At 51.4% G+C, this 15,426-nt stretch overlaps 1 protein-coding gene across 1 annotated transcript in view; it reads left to right on the forward strand.

Moving 5' to 3' along the window:
- ALPK3 (alpha kinase 3) overlaps nucleotides 1-12,721 on the forward strand; it is a 45,007-nt gene extending 32,286 nt beyond the window's left edge. The window contains exons 5-13 of the mRNA XM_054713193.1: nucleotides 946-3,022; nucleotides 3,990-4,137; nucleotides 4,519-4,646; nucleotides 4,776-4,811; nucleotides 7,712-7,992; nucleotides 8,453-8,541; nucleotides 9,284-9,504; nucleotides 11,346-11,394; nucleotides 11,971-12,721. Of these exons, the coding sequence (XP_054569168.1) occupies nucleotides 946-3,022; nucleotides 3,990-4,137; nucleotides 4,519-4,646; nucleotides 4,776-4,811; nucleotides 7,712-7,992; nucleotides 8,453-8,541; nucleotides 9,284-9,504; nucleotides 11,346-11,394; nucleotides 11,971-12,316 (3,375 nt within the window). The 3' untranslated portion in view covers nucleotides 12,317-12,721. The remainder of the gene's footprint in view (nucleotides 1-945; nucleotides 3,023-3,989; nucleotides 4,138-4,518; nucleotides 4,647-4,775; nucleotides 4,812-7,711; nucleotides 7,993-8,452; nucleotides 8,542-9,283; nucleotides 9,505-11,345; nucleotides 11,395-11,970) is intronic.
- Nucleotides 12,722-15,426: the final 2,705 nt, after the last annotated feature.

The raw sequence follows: 15,426 nt of genomic DNA on the forward strand, positions 1-15,426 counted from the left end.
TTGTAGGTGGAGTTTGGGGGCTTATTACCCTAGGATGAGTCCTTTATGTACAGTAACTGTTCTGCTGCCATATTCTGAGACGTGCTGAACAGTGTCACTATTCACCTGCTGAGCTGTTCCACTGATTATCTCCTCCATACAGCTTTGGTTCCAGCTCAGCCCCCCGGGGTTGAATCTGTCTGCTTTTGACAACCCTGGCCCATTTTTTTTTTTAAGAAAGAGTTTTATTTGCCTCCAGTTTCATAACAGTAGAGTTTGTTTGTTTTCTTGTTTACTTTGTTGGTTTTGATGACATCCAGGAGGAAAGAGGCAGATTACTATCTTAGACTACTATGTTTATGTTTAAATAAGTCCTTTAATTAGAATTTAAATGGCTGGCATTATAGTGTAACAGCAAAGAACATAGGCTTTGGAGCTAGACACACCTGGCTCCTAAACGAAACTCTGCCACTTACTATCTGATAACGGACAAATCAGACCATCAGTGTTTTCATATCGAAAAGATTATCACAAAACTATCTCACATTGTTGTGAAGAGTGAGGTGATATGTATCCTCTCTTCGCCCATAATAATTCAATCCAGGGCAATGAGGGACCGAAGGATTGCTCAGAAGCCCTGAGGGACAGCTCCCCTCCAAATGCCAGGGGCGGGTGGGATACACACGAGCAGGGTCTTTCAGGAAAGGCAGGATTTCTTCAGGGAGAGGGGAGAAGGGCCAGGCTGGACCTGGATGCTGGGATTCCCTGGTCTAGATTCTGGGATCAGGTTGGGGTGGGCAGCTTTGGCACTTTGTCACATAGCCTTTGTCTCCACTGTGGGCCCCAGAAACCAGGTGGCAGGATTCCCATCAAGGCAGTTTGGATAAGGTCAGAGGAGGCTGGGATGCCAGATTTGAGATCCTGAGGCCATGAGTTGAGTTCTTGCTTTTGTCCATGTATTCTCAGGTCCCGGAGTCCCAGGCGACCATGGCTCCTACTGTATCGGCCAGCAGCAGCACTGGTATAGCCTCTGCTGGTGGCAGCACCCCCAGAAGTCAGGGCGTCATTGAGCCCATGGATACAGAAACTCAGGAGAGTAGAACATATGCTGACTGGAGACATGGAGGCATGAAGAATACAGAGGCGGATGGGAAGATGCAGGTGGACGGGAGGACACGGGCAGACAGGAAGACACAGATGGACATTGTGGCACAAGAAAGTGAGAGGACAGAGTCAGACAGGGGTGCCCAGAAGGATGTGGTAGTACAGGGAAGGACAGGGACACAGGTGGAAAGGACACAGGAAGACAGAAAGACACAGGCAGGTGAGAAGACACAGGTAGACAGGACACAGGAAGTCAGGGGGACACAGTCAGAGGGGAGTGTACCCATAGCCCTTAAAGTTCAGTCAGAGAAGTCAGTGACCAACCTCAGCCCAAGGTCCAGAGCCCCTGAACTCTCACTTCCAGAGGGTCCCAGTTCTCAGATTAGTGCATGTTTTGAGCAGAGCCCAGAAAGGTCCTCTGTCCCAGAAAAACCTGGCTTCATGCTCAGATCTGGGGAGGCAGCAGAAACGGCCTCTGGTAACCAAGAGGAAACGGTGCTGGGTTCCCTGTCAGGGGGCCTCAGGCTCCCAGCACAGCTGCTTCCTGAGGGTAGCTTGGAGCAGACGGGAGGAGGGAGATGTTGGGGGCCGGAGTGGTCAGGCCCAGTCAAGGACAAGCCAGAGGATAGCGTGTTCCAGTGCCCCAAGGAGGAGCAGCCGGGGGGAGTACTGTCTGTGGATCTGGGAGGCTCTCCTCCCGCAGGCCTGAGCCCAAACGTGCCTACTCTGCCTTCTCCTGCTGACACTGGCCTGACCGACAGCTCACAGCAGGGGCTGCCCAGCACCCCCACTTCTCAGCACAGGAGTGCAGCTGCCTTCTTGCCCTCTGGGGACCAGGCCTTGCTGAGTTCCGCACCCTCAGCGCACCTGGGGCCTGGGACCCCCACCCACAATCACCCACCAGAAACCATAGCAGCCAGCAATGAGGGAGCCTGCGCCAAGATGTCCGATGTGGGAGGGAGGCCCACAGGCACCCAGAGCTGTGACCCTGGCCTCATAGATTCCCTGAAGAATTACTTGCTTCTCCTGCTAAAGCTATCCAGCACAGAGACGAGTGGAGGGGGCACAAAGTCCCAGGAAGGAGCTGCCCCCAGGGGGTTGGCACCCTCCCCCACGCTGGCCCCCACTCTGGAAGTGGCTGGTCTGAGTCCGCAGACGTCACGGCGCATCCTGGAGCGTGTGGAAAATGACCATCTGGTGCAGAGTGCACAGACGCTACTGCTCAGCCCCTGTACCTCCCGCCGCATCACTGGCCTCCTGGACCGTGAGGTGCAGGCTGGCCAGCAGGCCCTGGCTGCTGCCCGGAGCCCTGGCTCCAGCCCCCTCACTGTGCCTGCCATCGTGGTAGGCGAGGAGGAGGGCCTTGGGCTGACCTCCGAAGAATCCAGTAAGGGGGAGGGGGAGCTTCCCCTTGAGAGCCCTGGTCTCCTGGGAACCTCTCAGGAGAGCGGTGTCGGGGGTCTGCTGGGGGAGGCAGGTGGGCAGGCACCCTCCAATCAGGAACCCCTCTCAGCAGAGAGCAGAGCCCAGGAACCCTCCCGAGAGGAGTTCCCACAGGAGGCGCCAACAGGGCTCCCTGCAGCCACCCCGGAGGAACTGGCTCTGGGGGCCCGGAGGAAGAGGTTTCTCCCGAAGGCCAGAGCAGCAGGGGACGGGGAGGCAGCCAAGCCCGAAGAGAGGGAGAGCCCCACGGTTTCCCCCCGGGGACCCCGAAAGGGCCTTGCACCTGGGTCCCCAGGGACTCTAGGGCGGGAGAAGCGCTCTCCTACCCAGGGCCGAAAGGCAGGCCTGCTGGAGGTGCCACGGCCAGAGGAGGAGCAGGCGGCAGCAGACCTGGGCTCCAGCCCCAAGCCCAGTGGGCCGGATGCAGAGCTGACCCTCGAGGAAGACAAGCAGGAAACCCCGGGCAAGCCGAGGAAAGCCAAGGACCTGCTCAAAGGTGAGCAACGGTGGGGACTGGGGCGTGGCTCCACAGAGAGGGCTGCCCAGCCGAGGACATTGCTGCAGCTGCTGGGGTGGCACGTGCCTGCTAGGGATACACAGAGACCGCCTAAAGATGTTCTTACGTCAGAATCCCACAGGTTCTGCAATCAGGAAGGCCTGCTTCTCTCCTCCTGGCTTTGCCACTTGGAGATGGTAATAGTAGCAGCTTTGTAACATTGCAAGGGGTTAAGTAAAATAGAATAAATCAAGTACTTAGCACAGAGATTGTCATCCAGGGCATCCTTCCTCTGTCATCATCATCACCATAATCCCCTCTTTCCAGACTTGTCCCATGAGTATAGAGTGGTAGGGGCAGGGTTCAACTGCAGGTTCCTAGAGTTAGGAGCCTGGAATGCAAATGGAAGTTCCTCTTTTTTTTTTTTAATCCTCACCCGAGGATATTTTTCCTCATTGCTTTTTAGAGTGAGTGGAAGGGAGGGAAAGAGGGAGGAAAAGAGAGAGTGAGAGACGGAGAGGGAGGCAGACATCGATATGAGAGAGAGGCACATCCATTGGTTGCCTCCCATACGAACCCCAACTGGGGCTGCAGAACCTGCAGCTCAGGTATGTGCCCTTGACCGGCCAACGCTCTCTCTACCGAGCTACGCTGGCCAGGGCCAGAAGTTTCTCTTTTGACTGCTGTCTGTATCCTCAGCTGGAAGGCTCTCCCTGGCTTGTGCAAAGGTTTTTATAGTGGGTTCTTTCTAGCTAGGATGTATGTTTTTGGGGTCAGGGAAGATGCTTCAGAGATACAGGTGGGGTGCAGCTGGGGGTTGTGAAGGAGTGGGCTTGTGTGGAGACTTGAATCCTGTTTTCTCTCAGCCTGTTCCAGCAGGGACACCCAGGGAAGCAGGGGCAGGGCCAGAGAGGACACAAGATGGAGGGGAGGAGCTCAGTCCTCTCCCCTGGTCCCCTGCTCCCAGCCCCACAGGTAATTCGAAAGATTCGAGTGGAGCAGTTTCCTGATGCCTCGGGGAGCCTGAAGCTCTGGTGCCAGTTTTTCAACATTCTTAGTGACTCAGTCCTGACATGGGCCAAGGATCTGCACCCAGTGGGCGAAGTGGGCAGGAGGTAAGCTGTCTGGAGGCTAGCTCCCCTGACTGGCTCCCTAATTATAGCAATCATAAAATCATAATGTTGGGCATTGTCCTCATTTAGGTCTGTCACTCACTTAACCCTCACAGTAACTGTACGAGGGAGATTCTAGCATTCTCATAGTAGAGAGGAGGAAAATAGAGGCTCAGAGGTATTGAGTCACTTGCGCAAAGTCACACAACTAGTGAGTGTCAGGACCGCACACCAGACCTGTGTGATCTTAACCACAGTGCCTTGCTGCCTGTCCCAGGGCTCCCAGCAGCCTGAGAGCTGGGTCTGAGGAGCCCCAGGACCTCCTTCTGGCCCTGGCTGTGCCGTGGTGATGGCTCTCACGGGAAGGGTCTCCACTCTCTGCAGTGCAGGGGACGAGGGGCCAGCGGCCTTGGCCATCGTGCAGGCGTCCCCCGTGGACTGTGGCATGTACCGATGCACCATCCACAATGAGCATGGCTCGGCCTCTACTGACTTCTGCCTCAGCCCCGAGGGTGAGTGTGCCCCTGGGTCTCTGCCTGGCCTCGCTCCCGAGGGAGGGCAGCAGTCATCTGCAGAGATGGTGCTCTCGCTGGGCAGACCAGTCTGAGGACAGCTGCTTTCTCTTCTTTCGCTCCACACAGTGTTGTCAGGATTCATCTCCAGAGAAGAAGGTGAAGGTACGGAGCCCCTTGTGGGAGTGGGTGGCCTTCATCCCTGCCCTGTCATCTGTAGGGGGCCCTTCTCCAAGGACTTGGAGTCTGTTCCAAATGCTATGTTTGCCTTCACAGACAGCTACTCTTTGCCTCCTAGTTCAGGAGATGCTTGAGGAGGAGAATGGAAGAGGATGGCTATTTCAGAAGATGGTGGGGGCAGAGGGGGGTAAGGGGGCCCATTCCACAAGGAGTTAATTCACCTTTGCCTTTGTCAGAGTGCTTGACGAAGGGCAGGACAGGCCTCCAGGACACATCTTACCCTGCCCAGCACCCTTCCCAGGATTCCTCACAGTGGTCTGTGCATTAGATTCACATGGGGAGCCTGCTGAAAATGCAATTTCTTAGGTCCCGCTGCAGATCTCCTGAATCACCATTTCTGGGGAAAGACCTAGGAAAATTGCATTTCCAGTCGGTGCCCTGGTGACTGTGATATACCCCAACATTCGATAAGCATTTTAAAGGTCCAAACGTGAGAGGAAGAGTCTGTGTTGCTCCTGCAGGAGACATGCTAAGGATTAGACTGTGAAGGGAGCTGGTGATGGAAAGATTCCTAGAGCTTCATTAGCCAATTAAAGCATTAATTCCTTCATTCATTCAATCAGTGGTTTTTGTTGAGTTATGAAATCAAATATAATATCAAATCTAACCTCACACCTAAGAACTCAGTACAGGCATACCTTCCTTTATTGTGCTCCAAAGATGTTGCATTTTTTACAATTTGAAGGCAAGACCCTTTACCAGCAAAAATATTATTACTCCCTTTATTGCGATACTTGCTTTATCGTGGTGGTCTAGAGTCAAACTTGCAGTATCTCTGAGGTATGCCTGTAGTAATTCTTTAATATCATCAAATATCCAATCCTATTTTCCTGGTTGTCTCACAAGTTTTGGGTTATTTGATTTAGAAACCACTCATTGCGTTAAGCTGACATATCTCATAAGTCCCTCTGATATATAAGTTCTTTAACTCTCATTTGTTTTTCCTCCTTGCTGTTTATTTATTTATTTAAATATTTTTATTGATTCCAGAGAGGAAAGGAGAGAGAGAAACAGCAATGATAAGAGAGAATCATTGATTGGCTGCCTCCTGCACACCCCGCACGGGATTGAGCTCACAACCCGGGTGATATGCCCTGACCAGGAATCGAACTGTGACCCCCTGGTTCATAGGTTGAAGCTCAACCACTGAGCCATGCCAGCCAGGCCCTCCTTGTTATTTATTTGTTGAAGTCACGTGCTGTGTAGAATTCTTACATTCTAGATGTTGTTGGTTATACAATCATTGAACATGTTCCCCCATCCATGTGCTTCTCTTGGTCAGAGTCGCATATAATTGTTTTGGCAAGGCCACTTCACACGTGCAGTGTGTTTTCTTTTGCATCTTATCGGGACTCACGGAACATCTGATTGTTTTACTTCTAGTAACGTTAAGATTGATAACTGGGTCCATTCAGGTGTTTTCTGTGTGATCCATCCCCTTTAAAAGTTAAAAAACTGTATCTGATACATCCATGTTGTTATCTAGGGGTTTTAATAGTCACTCATTATTGTCTAAATCCATTACTTCATTAGAGTTTGCAACATGGAGTTGGTGCCCTAGCATCCTCCAAAGGTCACCAAGGAGGCTTGTTTTGTGCAGGGGGAGAGGGTTCAGTTATAATTGTGAACATAGGGATTTTTGATATATTTGATATGTTTAATATATTGTAGAGATTATTCATTTTTGTTGGTAAGATTGTCTAATTTTGGCGAGTGGAAGCCCCTTCAGAAGGCTGGTTCCTCTGTCCTTTTGACAGACCTCCAGTTGTTTTATTAAAAAAAGAAAAAATATATATATATTATTTATACACACACACACACACACACACACATATGTTAAGGGTGATTTTCTTTTCCTTTTTTAAAAATATATTTTTATTGATTTCAGAGAGGAAGGGAGAGGGAGAGAGTGATAGAAATATCAATGATGAGAGAGAATCATTGATTGGCTGCCTCCTCCATACCCCCCACTGGGGATTGAGCCCACAACGTGGGCATGTGCCTTTGACCGGGAATCGAACCATGGCCTCCTGGTTCATAGGTCGATGCTCAACCACTGAGCCACGCTGGCTAGGCTCCAGTCATTTTCAATAGCTTCTTTCTTTTCTGGTCTGATAAGATGATTCAGGTCCATCCAGTAGACGTTCTGCCCCAGGCCTGGAATCAACCATTTCTTCAGGGAGCCCTGGTTCCTTTTAGTGGGAAATGGTATTTAGTGGTTACAGTCTGAGCACGAGGGGGGTACCCTGCTACTGGATTGGTCCTGCACACTTTTTGTTTGAGTCTAAGATGTTGCTTGAAATGGAATCAATTATTCATTTGGTCAAAACACCTAATTCTAAAACAAAGTAATTCTGGTTTTCTGTATTGACTAGAGACCCGATGCACGAAATTCGTGTATGAGTAGGCCTTCCTTCCCCTGGCTGCTGGCACTGGCTTCCCTCTGGCACCTGGGACCCGGGCTTCCCTCATAGCCCCGGCTTCCTCCGGAAGGACATCCGGTCTAATTAGCATATCACCCTTTTATTATTATAGATTGCCACTTCCACAGAAAACCCCTGCCTTCCATACCACTAACCACGTTCTTACTATGTGATGGGCACTCTTTAGCACTTACACGACAGGCATGTATCAGATATAGTTTCTGCCCTCAGGAACTCACAGTCTGGTAGGGGACCCACAGTGTACACCAGAGAGCAATAACGGACAGAGTGAGCACACCGGGTGGCGGGTGGGAGACCATTCCAGCCTTTTCCTGCCCTATAGACCCCACATCTAGGAGGCAGGAGCTTGTAGTTTTCCACGTTTTCCCTGTTTCCCTTCAGTTGGAGAAGAGATTGAAATGACTCCCATGGTGTTTGCTAAGGGTCTGGCTGACTCTGGCTGCTGGGGAGACAAGCTCTTTGGGCGCCTGGTGAGCGAGGATCTACGAGGGGGTGGACATAGGTACAGCCTTCGGAAGGCCTCCCAGGCCAAGGTCATCTACGGGCTGGAGCCTATCTTCGAGTCAGGCCGCACGTGTGTCATCAAGGTGTCCAGCCCGCTGGTGTTTGGGCCCAGCAGTGAGACGTCCCTCCTGGGCAGAAACTATGATGTCACCATTCAGGTACTGTGTCCCATTCCCACTGCCATCCTGCAGTCTCTCCCCTCCTCCCTTTTCCCAGCCCGGGTCCTGTTGGGAAGCCCAGTACAGAGGCAGAAGCCATCTCAGCCTCAACCTGTGAGGGTCCTGGGATGATCTTTGAAAGCCTGAGGCGTAGCTCAGGTTACATCTTTGGGGCCTTAGTTTTCAAACTGGATTTTTGCAGCAGAAACCTTTCCCACTGCCCCCAGATACATCTTACACAGAAGCCTTATATGAGAGAGAAGAAGGGAGTGCCTGGGTGGGTGGTCTGTGTTGTGCCCATTCAGCGGCCTCCTTGCTGTCACAGCGTGGCCCTGGGGCACTGGCACTTACCACCAGGGCCCCCTGGCATCCTCTGGCAGATGGCCTTCCCACGTGGAGCTGGGCATGAGAAGACAGGGAGCTTCCTTGCTGATCAGGATGGGTTCTCTGTAATCCACAGGGGTGCAAGATCCAGAACATGAGTCGGGAGTACTGCAAAATCTTCGCAGCTGAAGCCCGGGCTGCACCTGGCTTTGGGGAGGTGCCTGAGTAAGTGCACAAGGAGGGGGCGGGTAGTGATCTCACAGCCTCTCAGGGGCATCCTGAGATGGCCACGTGCAGATGAGCCCACAGCCAACCCTGTGCTCAGCTTGATGGTCCTACAAAATCTAGAAACAAACACCCCAGGATTCACTGCCTGCTTTAGGAAAGCCTCTGCTCTTGTCTTCCGTCTCCTCTTAGCCCCCTCAATTCCCTTTCCCGTCATCCAGTTTCTGCTAAGTGCAGAATTTGAACCCAGCAGGTTCTGGGCCTCTCTGAAGGTGGTAGGCACACTGGTCAGGCTTCTTCTGTGGTAGCCGGCAGAGTCGAGTGCGTTTGTAGGAGTCAGCTCTAAAAAGTAATTGTTTTCACTTTGACACCTGAACCCCTACTCTTGAATATTGGGGTCTAGCTGACATTGAGCCACAGTCTGGTTGAATCTTCTCTAGAGGGGTTCCTTTTTGTTTGCCACATGCTGCTCTCAGTTCCTGCCTTAAGCACAGAGTCCTCCTGTGGCCATAGCGTGGCCCAGTTCTACTCCCTCTGACCTCAGAGGATAGACAGGACTCTGAAGTCAGTGCCTCCATTTCCTTTCCTGCACTCAGGGCGGAGCTCTCCTCCCTTGTTGCCCTCCAGGCTCAGAGCTGGGACTTCTTTCTTGGAAGGGTCCTCCTTTTAGATCCAGTTGAGATGGAAGTGGGAGCTTTCTGCCACCCTACTTCTGCTCACTGCAGGGTGAAATTGTGTTTAGGATCATTCCACTGTATCTGATCTACCGGCCTGCAAACAATATCCCATACGCTACGCTGGAGGAGGACCTGGGCAAGCCCCTGGAGCCTTACTGTTCCCGGGAATGGGGCTGTGCTGCTGCACCAGCATCAGGCAGCTCGGAGGCCGTACAGAAATGCCAGGCCTTCCAGCACTGGCTGTACCTGTGGACGAATGGCAGCTTCCTGGTCACAGATCTGGCAGGTATGAGGGTGTGAAGGTCCGTGTGCACCTGTGTGAGAGCAGGCCCAGCGTCAGAGGAGGGTGCTTGTGTACTAGTCTACAACCCACTTTCTCCCTTTCCTTTGCTGTTGGCAATAAGCTTGTGACGTAAATTGGACAGGCACCATTTTGTATGCAAGCCTCATACATACCAGGGCCTCCTGTAGCCTAGTCTGTAATCACGGTTGTATTTAAAGGCATGCACTCCAAGCTCCACTTAAAATTTTAAAGGAATTGGTTTAAAAAACATTACATAGGATCTAATTCAAAACCTATAACCATCTTTTCAAAATCTCCCTTCCTCCTTTCCCTGCAGCTTTGCTCTGGACCTTCACTCTCCATACTACCCAAACTCTCCCACCCCAGCAGCGGAGCTTAACTGTCCCCCGCTTCCCTTTCCTCCTCCTCCATCCTCGTTAGCTTTTTTTTTTTTTTTTATGTAACCAACATAATCTATCTGGCTTCTTCCAGTTTCTCTCATTACTCAGATTCTTCTCCAGCAAAGGAAGGCCAGCAAGCATGAATCCTCCCTCCTTCCCTGACCATCCTCTCCAGGCCTACTCTCTTTACCCGACTGGGCAGGAAACAGGAAAAGATAAAACTCTCTCTACAGTGGTTGGAGAGGAATGCTGGGAATATCACACATTATTACATATAGCCCCTGGTGTAAATAAGTGCGGAAACTAAAGGCCAGAGAGAAAACTGGCTCAAATGTGCTTTTCAGTGAGGGTAAACTGTATAATAAATATTGTTTTTATAACTCCATATATTTAGGGGCAGGGAGGCTAGTAACACATTTAGCCATTGTCATTCACTGTATTTGTAAACTCAGAATTGATCCTTCCTTCTTTCCTTCCATCCATCCATCCATTTAACTTTACCAAGTATTGGAAAGGTAAAAGGTGAATTAGGAATGGTCATTGTCCTTAAGAAGCTGTGATCAGTATAACAATTTCTATAATGAGTAACATGATATAGTAGAAAGACTTGAGAGTTAAAGAAATAGATTTAAGTCTAGACCTCATTGTTTTCTAGCTGGGTCTATGTTTTACAGAGAAGAGAACTGAAGCTCAGACAAGTTTGGTCTTTAATCTCTCTGAGCTGCAGTTTCCTTTCTCTCTTTCGGAATAATAATATTGTCCCTGCCTGGCTCTAAGACTTGTTCTAATTAACTGAGACCATATTTGTGAAAGCCTTCTGCAAACTAAAATTCTGTGCAGGTGTAAGGGAGCATCATTATTGTAATGCAAAATGGAATGTGGTAAATGCTGAAAGAGACATCACAGAATTAATATTTATTGCATAACTGCTGTGTTTCAGACACTAAATTGGAGTCCTACATGCTCTGATTTCCCCAATACCCCTGCGAGATGGGCAGTATTACCCCATCTACATGGAGATAGTGAGTGACTTACCAAGTTCAAACAGCTCAAATGACAGAGCTGAAATGTAAATCCAGGTCCGTCTTGACTCTCAAGCCCACATTTATGCTGACTACGGTACTCAGCCTTGTTAGTGAGAGGCAGGTTTCAAGAAGAATACTGTCAGACTGTTTGAAAATGCTCAGTTACTGAATGAATGAATGAATGAATGAGACTTTGCTTGAGTCATTTAACTCCGAGCCTAGCTCCTCACCTGTAAAAATGGGAATGTTATTACTACTACTAATACGGAAATACCCAGTGAGATAGGCCAGTGGTGATGACCTACTGACAGGATGCCTAAAGATATGCCCTGAAACCTGGCAAGTTTCCATCTTGGAGACATGGGGGCCTAGAACCAGCCCTGGCTGCCATCAACTCAGCTCCCAACTTTCTTTTCAGGGGTTGACTGGAAGATGACTGATTTGCAGATTGCCACCAAGCTGCGAGGGTGAGTACTTCTCAAGGGTCTAACATGTCAAAGTTCTCCTGGTTCTTCATCCCTGACGTGCTAGGCCTATGGCCACATGGTCCTAGTTGCACCCGTGGCCATGTAGTAACACCCCAGGGGTTGCTGGTCCCCCCACATGCTGTGCCCCTGCCCCAGATCGGGACCAACAGCTAGTGACACCTACACACAGGGGCACCTGCAATTCTGCCCTCTGACTGTACCTGCTCCTCTTCCTTCTCACTCGAGAAAGCTCCACGACACAGATTAGCAAGGGCCCCTGAGCAGAGTGATGCCCTGGAGACTGCTCTAATTTATATTAAAAAGGCAGATCGTCTTCACACCAGTTCGTGTCCCACATGATGAAATCCATGTGCCAGGGCATAATGAGATCTCAGTTTAGAATTGAGGTTTTAGATCCTGCCACCTGAGGTAGTACCAGGTAGACTCCCCAGTACTACCTGGTAGGGCATATGTACCTTGGCCACAATACCCTGGCCATGGCCATCCCAAAGCCAGCCCCTCAAGGACCCTCCGTCTGGGTGGGACTCGCACTCAGCTCTTACTGTTTGGCTACAGATACCAAGGCCTCAAGGAGAGCTGTTTCCCTGCCCTGCTGGACCAGTTTGCTTCCTCCCACCAGTGCAACACCTTCTGTGAGATGCTGGGGCTGAAACCCCTCAAGGGCCCCGAGGCTGCCCACTCCCAAGCCAAGGCCAAAGGCTCCAAGAGTCCATCTGCCGGCAGGAAGGGCCCCCAACTGAGTCCTCAGCCCCAGAAGAAAGGCCTCCCCAGTCCCCAGGGCTCCCGGAAGAGCACCCCAAGCTCCAAAGCCACTTCTCAGGCCTCAGGGGCAGTCGCCACTCAGTTATTGGGACAGCCTCCCATCCAAGAGGGGGGCTCCAAGGCCCAGGGCACGCGGTAGCCCCTACAGGAGGCTGGGGGCCTCCGCCCAGCAGCAGACCAACAAGGAAGCAGCTTGAACCGATGGAGACTTTCCCAATACAGACAAAGCGGAGAAGGTGCACTGAGCAGGCACCACGTGGGGGCCTCTCTGCGCAGCCTCTCCTCAGTCCGCTCCGCATCAGACGGCTTTGGTGCCTGGCACACAGCCCAGTGGCCTCTCCTGGTGCCATGTCACCAGGGCTCCCAGGCCCCGCCTCCATGTTTCCCAGGGGCTGAGGCCCTCCTTGAAGTTTACACTGGCCACTGCTGGAGGCTCCCCGAGTCCTCTGCATGAGTTCTGCACCCTGACCCCTTGCCCCAGCCAGACCCTGCCATGCAGGCCAGCACTTACCCTCTGCCCTTTGCTTGACCCTGACCTCTCCCTGACCTCTCCCTGACCTCAGGGCTCTGGGCTGCCTCTGCTGTGTGACTCTCAGGGTGTCTTCTCTTTCAGACTACTTTGCCTCATTCATCCCAGCTTACCCTGCAACTAACCTGTTCCTGTGCCCCATTTTGGGCCTGTTCAGTCCTTATGCGGTGGTCTTTGGTGGCACGTGTTCTTGCTTTCTTCCCCCTTCACTCAGGCACTCACTTGCCTGCTTCCCATGCTTTCTTGCATCCCAGCCACCATCCCTGGCTTTGAGCACAGTTGCAGCCCGCTGCCTGCCCTTCACTGACTCTGCTTGTCCTCTTGCCTGATGGCTTTTCTAGCCTGACCTACCCCCCTACCCCTAGGACCCAGGTAATGAGCAGACCCTCTGGCCTCTGGTATACCCCAGTCTACGCCTCCCCTACTTTTCCCAGGCCCTCTGCCTGTGAGGTGAGAACTGGAACAAGGGTTGTGTCAGCAGCTGTGGCCAGAGGGAAAGTGTGGACTTTGAGGAACTTGTGCTCCATATTGAAGGAGATGTGAATTTCACATCCCCTCCTGGCAGGGGATGGAGAGCTGGGACTCCTCTCCACGGGGAAATGGCATGGGAGTTTTAGGAAGGATACAAACCATCCACCTGCTGTGAGGGCTGTCTCTGAGCCTGGGACTTAGGACCCCTATCCCCAACCATTAGCTCTTAATCCTGAAGCTCCAGCTCCGGGACCTCATTTATGGACTCCCAAGGAATTGCTGTGCTCAGCCCAGCACCCTGTGTCCTTCCTGAGCGCCTGTCCTGGAAACCCCCGATGGGGCGGGTCTGGAGCTAGCCTGCTCCCCTTGGAATGCAATAAAGGCAGCAACTGTGTTTCCTGCTCTCCCTCATCTGGTGTGGTTGTAGGTGTATGGGCTCAGGGTCCCCTCTCCCCAGGCAGGTTCTCCCTGGGCCGACTGGAAAAATGAACCCATGTTTTAGCTCTTGGGTTGACATTTAGTCTCAGCCTTCTGTGGCCACAGCTAGACAGTCCATGCTTCTTATACAAGTGGGCTCATGGCTTGTGCCCCTTAGCAGGGTGTCTATGAACTTGGGGCCAGATTGGAATTGCTCATTCATCTGGGAGAGGAACACGAAGAAGGAACCCAAGAGGGTAAAGCAGAGTTGGGGGCTCTGCGGAAACACCGCTGTCTGGCTTCTTCCACTGCAGCCAAACCAGCTCGGGACAGCCAGTGTCTGCCTCCCAGCCACTCACGGACCACTTCCTGCCTCCCAAGCAGCAGGAAGGCTTCTCATCCCCAACCTGTTCCCTTCCCTCTATGGTCTGGGATTTTCCTTGCCTGATGTCTGCCCTCTCCATGCTGATATTTCGGACTTCTCTATCTCCTCTTGTGACTTGCCCCACTTGCCCTATTGTGCCCCAACTCTCCCACCTGCCTATCCAGATTGCCCTGGTGAACTAGAGCTGGAATATTTTCCATTCATTCATTCATTCATTCATTCAGCAGACATATAGTGAGCACCTCCCTACTTTAAGCCAGACTCTGAATTAACAGTTGTTGGGGATCAAAGATGCATGATGTAGTCTCAAAAGAGACCCTTTCCATTAGGTTTCTTGGGCTTTTAACAACAGAAATGGACTTGCACCCACTTAAAGAAAAAAGGGTTCATGAGGAGAGTGTTGGGGTAGCTCACAGAGGAATAGCTGGACAATTAGCCTTGAGAAGGGAGGGGGGCCAGGTAGCTCCAGAGCTTGCCTCCCAGGAGCTATTGCTGTTGTCAGGTGGACACCATCCAGCCATTGGTCCCAGTGGGTCTCCCTCTAACGTTCACATTCCCAGCATGGGGCTCCTGGAATGGGAGGAGTGCAGTTTCCAGAAGAATGGTGCAGAGTGGGAGGGTGGAAAAGGCTTGGTGGGCGACGACAAATGATACCCCAACGCGCACACACTGTTCTTCCCATCTGATTGCGACTCTTCCACATACAACCAAACGCAAATTTCTGCCTGCTTAGGGAGACCATTCAGGGTTACATCCCATGACTGAATCCACAGGTAATGACCAGCTACCATTCTCCAAAGTCCAGTGTCACCAGTAATACTCCACCCGCTTTTATCACAGTCCCATTTTGAAATCTTGCAACCTGTGGATTAGCTGGTAAAATTAACCATTTTCAACCAAAATAATATAACCCAGCAAGAAAGTAAGTATGGGTAAAGGCTACCATCCATTTCTCTACCAGGTCATGGGAACTAGTGTGTGTGACTAGGGATTTTTGCCTGTCGGAGTGACCCAGGTCTTCAGCTCTGAAATCCAGCTCCTTAGTGGTCCCGCCGGGTCGCAGGCATTAACCACTGGATATGGCAGTACTAGGAAGGCTCTAGGAATCCCCATGTCCGTCTGTGCCCCTTTTCCATACCAGCAAGCATACTTTCCCTTAATAGAGTTAATCATACTAGCTACTACCACAACCTGTTGTGTGTTGCTCAGAGGTATAGAAGCCCAAAGTGGCCAGATACCTCAGCTTCCAATTCACTAAAATCATTACTGTGACTTTTTGAGGAGATACTTCCTTGGGGACTAAAACCTGTACACCAGCCTGGTCCCAAACCTCACATCTGAAAAAAGTATTGAGATGTAGTGATAACAGACCCCTCTCCTCTCAACTTCCTACCTAGCCTGTAGAAGAAATAGCATCATGAATTGGTTGCCAGTTCAGAGCTTATGC

The sequence above is a fragment of the Eptesicus fuscus genome, chromosome 25, assembly GCF_027574615.1.
Source record: "Eptesicus fuscus isolate TK198812 chromosome 25, DD_ASM_mEF_20220401, whole genome shotgun sequence".
In the NCBI taxonomy this organism is placed as follows: Eukaryota; Metazoa; Chordata; class Mammalia; order Chiroptera; family Vespertilionidae; genus Eptesicus; species Eptesicus fuscus.